General features: G+C 40.3%; 1 protein-coding gene across 7 annotated transcripts in view; it reads right to left on the bottom strand.

Moving 5' to 3' along the window:
* LOC118807966 (plakophilin-4-like) overlaps positions 1-13247 on the bottom strand; it is a 168291-nt gene that overhangs the window by 67314 nt on the left and 87730 nt on the right. For all 7 annotated transcript variants that reach the window (XM_036570248.1, XM_036570199.1, XM_036570219.1 and 4 more), the window contains one exon: positions 7213-7325. In XM_036570248.1, the coding sequence (XP_036426141.1) occupies positions 7213-7325 (113 nt within the window). The remainder of the gene's footprint in view (positions 1-7212; positions 7326-13247) is intronic.

Below are 13247 nucleotides of genomic sequence, written 5' to 3'. Positions count from 1 at the left end.
GACTGAGCTCCTCACCCTAGAGTGTAATCCGCCACCCTGAGAAGAAAGCTCATTTCCGCCACTCGTATTCATGATCTCATTCTTTGGTCATTACCCACATGTCATGACCATAGGTGAGGATCGGGATGTAGACCAACCGGAATCAGGCATCTTACAATACGAAAATCAAACTGTACAGAACAAAGGCCTTCCACAAGCAGAACTGGACATCCTGCTTATCCAGCAGGGTGGGACTGGGCTCCTGTCTTCTTTTCAGTGACCTCAGAGTAGGGCACTATTGCCATGCAGGTGCTGTCGTAGCCACACCAAATGAGCTTATGGAATTACGGCTCCCAAATCAGGATACCACAGAGGAGGAGGCCAATTAAAAGAGGAGGCTTTGAGATCGCCCGCTCTGCTGGAGCACCCCGAACGAAACGACGGCAATTTACCGTCGTTCAGGAGAGGTGTGAACGGCCACTTAACTTGCTGATGAGGCTGGATGAATGTGTGTGTGTGTGTCTGTCCGCATTATGCATGCGTGATAATGCATGTGCGCATGTGGATAAGAGGAGAAATTACAGAAGCATGGATTTTTAAAAGTTTAGTATGCATGTTTTAGTAATTCATGGGTCCATGTATTGAATGTATGAGCCTCTCCGACTGTAGCCTTGTTGGATTAGTCCTTTATATCAGCTAAGAAACCCCAATTGTTGGCACTGGGGGTGGGAAGGGGTCGGTGATTGCTGGAGACAGCATAGCTCAATGCCTCAGTGGTAGCTCCATTGTACAGTGGATGGGCTGTTAGGGTTCTCTCAGTGTTAAATTCCACAGCCAGAGGTAATACTAATCAATATTTCTGCTTCACTGCTTCATTCATGCATAAATTCATACATATATTCACCATAAATTTTATTAGAAACACCTACCTTGTACTTCAATTCACTGAACACGTTATGACCTCTTCTTACCGAACAAGTCCACTTTATACAGTCAAACGTTTAGAACAGTTTCCCTCTTTTCACTCGTTCTAAAGAACAATCGCACCAGGGTTTGTCTTAATCTGTCCAAACCTGCAAACAGGGCCATCACATTACGAAAAACATGCGCTCAATCAGATGTGTCCAAACTCTTGACCGGTACTGTAGGTGCACTATTACAGACTGTAGCCCTTCTTTTGTCATCCACAACTCGTCCGTCGCCCTCTACCTCATTCTTCATTGGTCAGTCTCTGACCAAAAGGCCATTGTTGACCGCTAGCACCACACTGCTGTCAACAAAGAAAACCACAACACAACTAAGCAGCCATCCTTCACACAGATGCCAGTGATTACACCCCCACTCTTTTTATTAATCATCCTCCTCTCTCTCCATCCATCCATCCACAACTGGCCTTCTTATCTCAATCCATCTATGCAACCGCCTCTCTATTTTGCTTCGTCCATCTATCCAGCCAGCCAAACCTTGCACTCGGGTCATTAATCCATCTTTCTGTCAATTACTCTCTTTCTCTACCTTCATCTATCAAATCTGCTCTTCCACACTATATATCTCTCCCTTAGACTTTCATACTACCCATCCTTCCTCTTTCCTTCTCAAACTCAATAACTATGTTTCTATCCACACTTCTGTCCTCTGTTCTCTCGTACTTTACACTGCCTGTCAAAACTTTAAAAACACTGCCTTCTTTTCATTTATGAATTTTTCCTCCTTGGTATGAAGAGCAGGTTTTGCCTAAACCTACCTAACTCTTTTGGCCCAAAGGCAGTTTAATCACCTGAAAGATTTCAGTGCTGATGAGTGCTGACATCATAATAAGGGGACAAAATGTGCAAGTTGGGTACTATTTCCAACTGTTGTAATAAATATTTATGAATTATTGTTTTACTCAAACCTTTTCTAAAATTAAACTATTTTAAAAAGCTGTATATCCCCAAACTTTTGATAGGCAGTATTCATCCATTCTCTCTTGCCCTCCATTCCCTCATTCCACTCCCTGCCCCTCACAGCTCTTCTCTATGAAGGGGGAGCAGGTGGACATGCTGAAAGAGTTCAGGGCTCATCTACTGACTCTCAGGAAAGCATGCAGGCACTCTGGATGCCCGCAGCCTGACAGCACTATCCCCTGACCGATATGATAACAGTCTCTGATACGTTTTTTAAGAGCTTCAAATTCTGATAAACTCTTAATTTTTATGGCCAAAAATCAACAGTAGGGCTGGTCTGAATAATGTGAATACTCATGTATTCTTTGTTACGCTGGTATTCGTTTCTCTACTTAGTATTCAGAAGTTTCTTTTTTTTTTTAAGCCACAAAGACTAACATAAAACAAACAGACAGAATATTGATTGTTAACATACAGTCAAATGCAAAAGTTTGAACATCCCTAGACAAATTACACTTTTGGCGATTTTCTAGGTAAAAGTGAGTTAACATATCCTCTAGAATTCTCCTGCAAATTTTAGTGCACAATTTCTGCACTATATTATATGCCATAATATTTGCACAGGCCACATTTCATGCTTTATTTTTCCCCAATAAGTAAACAAAGAGTAATTGTGCATTAATGTTTGCAGAGATGTGTTATTTGTAGATGTTATCTTATTTTCACTTAGAACATCAAACATTTGAATTGAAGAGTGTCTGTCCACTTTTTAAAAAATGCTTTAAAACGTTGTTTTCAAGAGTGATTTTAAATTGAATTTTGTATTAGAAAATATCAACAAGTATTTGAAGCCTGTAAAATGATGCTCAGGCCAACTCTCATTAACAGGCTCCAATCATTTCAGTTAAACAGGGCTTTGCTGACTGATATGACTGTCAACTGCCAAATATGACTGTCAGTATTTCTACATTGTTGGGCGAGGCCAGACAAACCAGTATTCACAAAGTGAGCTATTAGTACCCCTCAGCGCTCTTCATCATGTTTGGCAGCAGAAGAGACATTATCAGTGCTTTATCAGCAAAATTTCCATCAGTGCTGATAAACGTGAGGAACCTTAATATCAGCTGATTTCACTGACCAACGATATACGGATCAGACCCCAAACAAAACATTTCATAATGCACTTCTAACTTCTTGACCTAAAGGCTTATTATTAAGTTATAAATCTTACTTCACTAACTACTCTTAACACATTATTTGGAAACTACTATTGAATTAATATTTAAGTCATGCAGTTTTGAGAGTGATGAATTAGGGGACCTAAATACAGGCTTAGGGACTGAGAGGTTAAAACACACACCTGCCTGCACTGTAAAGGGTCCATATGCCACTCAAAAACAAAATTTCCTCGCTTTTTTGGGAAAAAAAAAGGTTCACGGACTAGATAAGCACAGGTAAAGTTTAACGTTCTCTCCACTGTCCATTTATGGAATCTAAGCTGCTAAACAGCCCACTGTGAATTCACTGTTTGTGTGAAGACATGGAAACCAACTCATTTACATATAGTTGTGTGCAAAGGTTTGAACACCCTGGTCAAATGACTTGCTTTGTTAATTTTCTAAGTGAAAACAAGCTAACACACCCACTACAGAGGGCAAACTTAAATATGGCATTTATCTGTAATTTAGTGCACAATTTCTAATGTATTTGCTTAGTGTAAAATATTGGTAAAAAATAAAACATAAAATATACAATGTGCCATAACTTTTGCACATGCCACATTTAATGTGTTTTTTCAAAGTGTGTTTCCTGTAGAGGATGTGTTAACTCGTTTTCACTTATAAAGTCAACAAAACGTGCATTTTGACAAGTGGCGAGCAAACTTTTGCATTGAACTGCATTTTTGCCTGAACAGCCTACAGCAGTTTAGCTCTACCGGAGCATTTCAGCCAGCAATACTTTTTGAACAAGGCTCGACACATGGCAGCCAATCAGAACAGAGTTCATTTACATATATCAGTCTTAAAGATGCAATCACCAAAACAGCCTGTTTAATTTTAATGCAAGATCAGTTGCAAAACAGGCATAAAAATGAAAGATGACTACATAAAAGCACACAAACATTTTAAGTGGATTTCAAGTGAAAAAATAAACAAACTGAATGTCATCCTCATGAAGGTGAGGAGAGGTGAAGAGGGAAGCTGCACTCGTAACTCATCAAGACCCATATTTACACTATTTCAGCCCAGCTATGCACACACGCACACACACACACACACACACACACACTCACAATAACCACCTAACTCATCAGTGTGGACCCACACATCTGCCAGCTGGTGTCCAGCAGGTCAGTGATGTGTTTGTGCAGAGCTACGCTTGAGATCAGCTCCTCCAAGGCAAACTTCAGCCTCAAACCTCTTCTGATGAGCTGAGGCCACTCAGCCCTGACCTATAGAACACCTGGCTTTGAAGGAAAGAAGAGAAAGACCACCACTTTCATCATGCGCAGCTACAGACGGCGCAGGGCTGAGTGGCCCAGAGTGGCAGGTCTGAAAGCAGTAATAATAGGCAGGGCTGGATAAGTGTCTGCATAAGGATTTGCCTTTCTCCACCTCATTAACTTACAGTGCTGCCAACAGCACTCTTTTGTGAGGAACCCACACATCAACACAGCTCCACAAATTCACACATTTGCACACCATTTTCACCCTGCTGTGAGAAACAAACACATACGTGCAGCAGCTGCCACAGCTAGATGTATAAATATCTACACAACAACACAACACAGCTATGTACACAGCACAACCAAATAAATATGGCTTATCAGGACAAGAATTAAAGGGCTGGCTTACAATTTCCTCCTCACCCTCAAATACACTCAATCAGCCAAGATGTATTCAGTGCCTTTGGCTTGCTCCTTTAGTTTTGCACTGCAGCTATGAGGCTGATGTAGCCAACCAGTAATGGAAGCTTATAGTCACCTAATAATGTAATGCAAACTGCATGCCTAAATCTTCACACCTGCCATAAATCTTACTGACATATTAAATCATCTCCAATAAACTTCTATGACACTACACTGTTTTAGCTGTGATGTAATTTCCATAGATAACAGTAAATCATAAGTAAACTATATAAGAAAGTGAAACCACATACGGAAATGTATTTGAGATTACCTCACATCTTAACTCAATTTGAGGTGTGTGATGATTCAGCCATGCAGTTCGCATAATGCTAATTGGTGGCTATAATCTTCCACGGCCTATTAGCTACAATAGCCTCAGGTGTAAAACTGAAGAGGCACAATTTGGACTCCAAATATGTTATGGCGGATCGACAGCTTTGGGGTGGCGGAATGATCATTTTCAGTAAGAACAACATAAGATAAGAAGTAAACAGAGCACACACACACACACACACACACACACACAGAGACACACACACACACACACACACACACACACACATACACACAGAGACACACACACACACACACACGTCATCATTCTGTAGCCATGCCCATGTTAGGAATATCAGCTCTGAGCAGTTTTTCTCTATGGGAACAATAAATGGCATTACCAAAAAATCGCTGCTACTGCATGATAAACAAAAATGCTCCAAACTCACTGCACTTTGCTGTACACACACATTTCTTCTGAACGCCACGAGATCTTCTGAATTACAAGTTCAGTAAGAAGGCAAAATACACAAAAAAAAACTAAAAGCTTTGTCAAATTTTGTTGTTTAGTTGCTTTGGCATTAGTAGCCTACAGTTCAAACAGCTGGTGTTTTTAAAGATAACAGTGTTATAATAGTGTTACAGAACAGTATCAGTGTAGCATGTATATAGCATTATTTGTATTTTAACTGCATAACAGCCTCCTAATTCAGAGGATCCAGTGACACTTGGGGGAAAATATACACATCATAAAACATATCGAGTTTGGAACATTTTGGAAAAACAGCATTCATTCTTCCCACAGAGAAAACCTGTTTAGTTTCTAAGGTGCATGACACCAACTACAGAAGGACAACGTGACTCCAGAGCTCTACTGCCACATATAACATCAGTGAAAAAAGCCTAATGAAGAAGCTACTGAGCAAGCAGCACAATCAGGTAATAGAGTGATCAGGGAAGCAGACAGATGTGCTTATTCCTGGTTTGCAGACAGGTCTATATGCTAGCACGCAGCATTGCTTAAAAAAACGAACAAAGCATTTCACAGCATCCACAGGCAGCTCAGCCACTCTATACAATCACACTAAATTATACATGATCAAGAGCGCCCGCTGTAAGCCTGAGTGTATGGAAATTAAGCCACTTCTGCTGGAAAAGCTCACAGTAATTTTTACAAATATGTTCTTTTTGGATTAGTTTTTGGGTTCAGTGCTTGGGAGCTCTCTGTGCTGGCGTGCATTATAACTCATTAACAGAAGAATAAATTGGAAAACTGAGAAGATCGCTAAGGGATTCATAAGCAGGAATAAATTACAGGAGGAGCTGAGCTGTTCACTTCCACAGTGGTATGTACAGCGTGATGCAGTTTTGGTTAGAGGTCCATCTTAAATCCTACACACCTGACCCAGCTTATCAGGGACTTTTGAGGACAATAAATAGATGGGTCAGATGTGGTAGAATACGGTTGGAGCTAAACCGTGCAGGACTGCAGACCTCCAGGAGCGGTGACCACTCTAAATTTATGAATGTTCATTCAATACTTCATTGATGTTTTTTCCATGACATCATATCTCCAAAACAGTAGCTTTCATGACCCTTAAAAGAGTTATTACTTTCATTTTGCTATACTTTTCAAATGCAATTATGTTAATTATATAAGTTATGGGTCTGAGTCTGAACTTCTGACTTTATTCTGTTTCTTTCAATGTGATGAAATCACAAAATGCTGAGTGTGGTTCATCTTTCCACAAAAAAGCACAACAATAACTTTCCATCAAATTTTAGCAATAATTAAATATCGTCTCTCCTACTCAAAAGCGCCAAAGTGATATGTACTGAAACTTCTCTGCTTGCTTCAATGAAGTACAAGTGAGAAATTGGTCAAATTAATTAAATTACACCATGCTTTTATTATCGCTGACAATAACTGCGACATAAAAGTTCATTTTAATGCACATCCCATGCAAAAAAGGGCCAGAGAGCTTTAAACGCCCTTAAAAATAAATCATTAAACAGATAAAGTAACTTAGCAAAATGTCTTTTAATGATTCATGATTATTGATTTCAAAATCTGAAGGGTGTGTAGGAAAACAGAGAAAGCTTTCTGCAGAAGGGCATCTGTGGCATCTGAGTGCGTGGCTGCATATGTGCATGTGTGTTCTGTACCTGCCGCTCGCAGCTCCCGGTGACTCCGCCCCCAGCCTGCATCGTTCCAGCTGATCGGCCACGATCTGTCGCTCCGCCTCCAGCTCTCTGGTCAGCCGCTCAAACTGGAGCTCCTAACGGCAACAAAAGAGGGACAAACAGACTCAGTTGTGTAGTTGTTACGGCAACAGCAGAAGGCTAAAACACCTGCGACTGGTTACTGAAGCTCTGACGGCATCAGTAGGCCAAACAGACTCTGAGTGTGGAGCACTGGTGAGTGGCAGCTGCTGATGTGGCTAATGAGAGTGATGATGCTGCTAATGTGGAGGGCAGCAGAGCAGCACTCGTACACCCACACACACACACCCACACACATAGATAAGGCTGTACAATACAGATGCAGTGGTGTAGTGTGAATACTGTGCCTTCTTACGGACCCCAACCCCACCCAAACACTGTGATCTCACATCATTTCTCAATAAAACTTAACATAGTATACCAACATAATGCTATGAAAAAAACACTTGCATTCACTTTCTATTAAGTATGGAAACTCATAAGAAGGATAAAAGGATGAGAAAATAAAATATCTCAAAACTGATTTGTTGTCCAGGGTGTATCCTGCCTTCCGCCCAATGAAAGCTGGGATAGGCTCCAGCACCCCACCACGACCCAGAAGGATAAGCGGTTTAGATGATGTATGTATGTATGTATGATTTGTTGGACTGGAACATGGTAGTTGGTGCTACTGTTGTCGTCATTATTGCTTAAATTAGAATATTTTGATGTGCTCACTTCATTATTAACTACTGCCTTAGATTAGCTAGTAGTTAGCTAGCTAGCATTACTAGCATTTCATTAATCATAATATAGTGCAAAACACAGTCACAGCTGCATCTCTCGCTATTTTAGGTGTATATACAGGAAATCACACTGTGTAATATTGGGTATATGCCATACAGCACTAAATCACTGCTGTCGAACAAAACCTTGCACCTTCATTTTTGATATTTTTTAGATTTTTAAAAACTCCTGCTGCCATGTATACTGTGTCGTGATGAAGGGACCAAAAGAAATATCCCAAAATGACTTATGAATTAAAATTAATTAAATGAATTAAAATGTTTTCCCTCCTCCTACTTTTTTGTGAGATATGAGGTTTTGTTTCAACAGCAACGTATACTACACTTGTGCACAGCTTCTAGGGCTTAAGATCCAGGCCACAGAGCATAACGTAAGAGACGTCTTATAATTAAAGTCAACCTGAAATTAAAACCAACCGGTTAAACCTTGTTAGTTCATGCCGCTTGTCATAAGCTTGATTCTTTATACTATACAATCTAAAAGAAAATATTATTCCCATAATATTAGTTTGAAATGTAATTACAGTTTTATGCCTCTAAAACTTTTTCTGAGTTCCGAAGACGTCAACATGCACCAGCGAGTGGAAAAACATAATATTAACCTATAATATGTTTCACCTCCATCTCCCACCCTCATCAACCATCAAGAGAAAATGTTCAGGTAGCTTAGAGACCAACCCCAGTACTGGGAAAAACATCACAGTACAGAAGGAGAATGCTTTCTGACTGACGCTGCACTCTAAGTGCATTTGGAGTTATACATATTGAAATATGCTCTTATTAAATAAAACACTGACACATGGCTGGCATTCAGGCAGTCTGTAGCACACATACACTGACAAACAGACACAGCTGACTTCCAGACCAACACACTGGGCTGTTTTCCCAGAGCAAAATGAAGCCTAAACCTGGACTAAAAAGGAATTCTCGGTTAACACTAAAGCCTAGTCCACAACTAAGCTTAATCCATGTCTGGTAAACTAGCCCTTAACGTTGGTTTCTTAAACTCATTTTAAGCTTTAGTCCAGACTAAAAAGGATAGATTTTCAGTAGTTACTCATCACTGGATTTCCAATTTAGTCCACAACCAGGATCAATCCATGACTGAGAACTGAAAAGCTTAGTAGTTCATCCAGGGTGAGTTTTATAAACAACCTTTACAACTTATTTCATGATGAAAACAGTACACAGCAACATGGCATGCTACAAAAGACCCCCCCTCCAGCCCCAACCACTCGAAAACACACGCTGTGTCTTTTCTCTGACGTCATTTTCGTCTTCCTTGATGATTCTGTGGATTTTTTAATGAGTTAAACTGAACCAGCACAGGCAGCCCCACACACACACACAGGCAGCCCCACACACACACACACACAGGCAGCCCCACACACACACACAGGCAGCCCCACACACACACACAGGCAGCCCCACACACGCACACACAAAAACACACACTCTCTCACCTCCCTGTAGGCAGTGGAGCAGACAGGCTGTTGGGCAGTAATTGAAGTTCACCCTCTTCAGCATAATATCCTTCACTCCAGCGTCCACTCACTGCGCTCCCTCTCCCTCTCTCCCTCTCTCTGTTCTGTCTGACGCCTTTGCTCCTCTGTCACACTGCTCTGTGTGTGTGTGTGGGCTGAAAGAGCAGCCTGCAGTGTGACCACTGCTCCACCCCCTTCTCCCTCTCCTCCTTCTCTCCTTCTTCCATCTCTCCCTCATTCTCTCGCCCTTCTTTTCTCTGTCTAACCACTCTGCTTTTTTACTCCTCATCTCTTGACGTTTTCTGCAGCAGTGCACGCATTACCGCGAGAGAGAGGGAGAGAGAGGGAGAGAGAGAGAGAGAGTGAGAGTGAGAGTGAGAGAGAGAGAGAGAGAGAGAGAGAGAGAGAGAGAGAGAGAGAGAGAGAGATTTTGTTTTGGACTTTGTGGTGCGGAGGCAGTAGTTTCCTGAGGAAATCCAAAACATCCTCACTGTCCTCTATGAACATTTGGAGCACGCACACACATTTGTTTTTGTACAATCTCAGGACACAAGGTCACACATGTCCCATACATGCTTTATATGTATGTGTGTGTGTGTGTGGTTTGTATGTACAGCGTGTGTACACACACACATACACATATAAGAGAGTTTATGTAATAATAATAATAATGTGCCACATCACCTTGCACCTCCATTTTTTGTCGTTTTTCAGTTTCTGACATAATCTGAAAACGGCCCAAAATTACTTGGAAAAACGTTTTGTTGACTTACACTAAAAGTTGACATTAAAGTTACATTAAAGTTACCACTTTGGAGATACAAGGTTTTCTTCAGACAGCAGCAATTTGTACATATTCCTAAATACCCATACGTGATATGAATTTTTAAGGTTTCTAAGTCTAACCCTAAACCTACCCTTAACCTCAGTAACCAAAACTAGTTTTTCTCTTTATTTATAATTTGTTAATATGCTGCTCCTGTAAGTTAACCTGTTGTTTTCTGCTGGGATTCCTAAAAAAAGGTCCTAAAAAGAGACTTTTGTCCTGAAAATATATGAAAACACATACACGCGCACACACACACACACACACGCACACAGAGACACAAACACACACACACACACACAGCCACACAGCCTTGGAATACAGTCCCAGAGCCTGCTGGTCTGGCCAACTGTGAGCTTCTACAGATCCCTATAAGGGTCAGAAATCACTCTTGATTCCTCATCAGATAATGCAGGAGCTTTTAGAAGACACGCTCTGTCAGAGCTCTCACATAAACAGCCCACCACCATCCACTGCAACACATCATGCATATTAACAGTAATGACCCTGGAATAAAAGAAAGCATCCAGACTGATTCCTATTTGGTCTACAGATACTGGCCTTTGTCCACGGAGCCTAAAGTGCTTTTCAGATTAATAGTGTCTCCTCTAATCTGGCATCACTTCCAAGGTGAGCTGTCTCATGCATCTGAATGAGAGCTGCTATGGGGGAGACATCTACTATTCAATCTCCCCCATTCTCCTCTCTCACACACACACACACACACACACACACACACACACTGGGCAATACTGACAAAATTCAACATTACAGTATTTTCCAAATATAAAGTTGTGTGCAAAAGTTTGAGCACCCCGGTCAAATGATATTTTGTTGATTTTCTAAGTAAACATAAGTGAACACATCCTCTACAGAGAGCACACCTCTGCACATTTTAACACAATTTTATTTGCTGTATTTAACAGGTTAGGGGGATACCATATTATGTTCTATCCAAAAATAAAGGCACATTTTATATTTTTGTTTTTTTTCCCCCAATATGTTTAATGATTTGCTGAAAAATGTCATATTTAAGTTCGGGTATGTGTTAACTTATTTTCACTTAGAAAATCAACCGAACATGTAATCTGACAGGGGATGTTCAAGCTTGATATGTTCTAGCACCAATATTAAAATGACAAGTCAAAAAATAAATGACGAAAAAAAAAATACTTATATACAATTAAAAGACAGTTTTCTCTTTTTCACAAAATGCAGTTTATCAGCCAAGACATTTTTTGCTATCTAAAGTTTGTTTGCTTGTTTAGTTTTGTACTGGAGCTACAAGTCTAACACAGCTAATAGGAATATTACAAGATTATATCCCTATTATTAACAATGTGCAAACTGCATAACTAAATTTCGACCTGTCTCAAACCACAAACAATCTATCAAGACTAAAGCTACACCAGGATAAAAAAAATTATCACAATTTTTTCACCAAACTATGCTTTAAATGTTTTAAAATGCATCATCTGAGGTAATGAACACAAAACCTGGCTCTTTGAGCAATCACAGAAAACAAGACGGCCTGGTAAGATTTTATTTTATCTTTTTTCTACATTTGAATGGGCTACTTTCCTAGTGAAAGTCTAGGGCAGCTCTATGTCAGCTGATGCCAACTCTAATCAAGGCAGTGAACCGGTTCTTTCTGAAGAAAGGCTCAATTTTCCATAAGGAGTCATTCACAATGTTGTCCAACTGTCCAAAATGGCACTCCAAAGCAAACTGAGTGTGTTCTGACTATAAAACCTGGCACCACAGGTCTTCCATACCACTGACACCCCATACATGAGTCAGCAGGTACTTTATTTCTTCAACCCCTCTGCGTATGGCACTTAAGACTGCAGTCTAAAAGTCAGATTACTTTACCTTATACTAACTGCTCATTATTCACAATATAAAGCCAATACACAGTAACATTTAAACTTCGTGCTTTCAAGACATACTTATTCCATTTACATGTTTATATCACTGTTGGGACAAAACCTCGTATCTCCAAAATGGTAACTTTACAGAAGAAGGAAAAACATACTTTACTTCTAATGTAAGTCAATGGAATCAGAAGTCATTTTGGATCATTTCTTTTGGTCCATCCATCATGAAACTTACACACAATGTAAAGGGCAACAAGCATTTTCAAATTATGTCAAAAACGTAAGCTATAAAAGAGTTTATTCTGAATTAATTATTTTTGTAGTGCACAAAACACATGAAACACTTTTACATATACCCACCCATTAGCCCAAAACAGCTTAGCTCCGCCCATTCAGGCCAAAGTTATCCATCTTATTTTTCATGTAACCACTGTGTTTCGAGATCATGGCTGGCTGGGGAATGGAAATGTCATTCATTACTTTTTTTAGCAAAGTCAAAAAATGTGTATTCACTTTCTAAGTTATGGATTTTATCCCCTTCAGTGTCTGAGGAAAATGCATTCTGGGAAAATCGTGCAGTTTGTTGTTACCAGCAAATATACCACAGTGTTTCACACAGCATGTTTTCATGTATGAATACATTAACAGCCACTAGGCCTGGCTTTATATGTTGGATATAGATAATAAATAGCCATTTAGAATAAATCAGTGTATGTGCTGCTGCCCATTTGCTCTAAGCTAACTCTGGTCATCTTAGCAACCCAAAGCACCTCTCTGTCTGAGCGAGAAGTGTTACAGCACACACAAACACTTTAAACAGTTTTCTAAATGCTCATCCAGAGCAATTCTTTCTGGCTTTGCACCTCCGTCTCAGCCTCGAGCTGTAGCTTCCCCATATTCAACCCACTGCAAGCAAGTGAGGACTCCAAATAAGCTCTTAGCGCGCTGCAGCTCCACCCAGCAGGAGCTCCTGACTAAAGGCAGGGTGGAGGAGGAAGAGGATTAG

Source organism: Colossoma macropomum, unplaced genomic scaffold (assembly GCF_904425465.1).
Source record: "Colossoma macropomum unplaced genomic scaffold, Colossoma_macropomum, whole genome shotgun sequence".
NCBI classification, from domain to species: domain Eukaryota; kingdom Metazoa; phylum Chordata; class Actinopteri; order Characiformes; family Serrasalmidae; genus Colossoma; species Colossoma macropomum.
The sequence above is the reverse complement of the archived record's forward strand: the minus strand, read 5'-3'. Positions and strand labels throughout refer to the sequence as shown.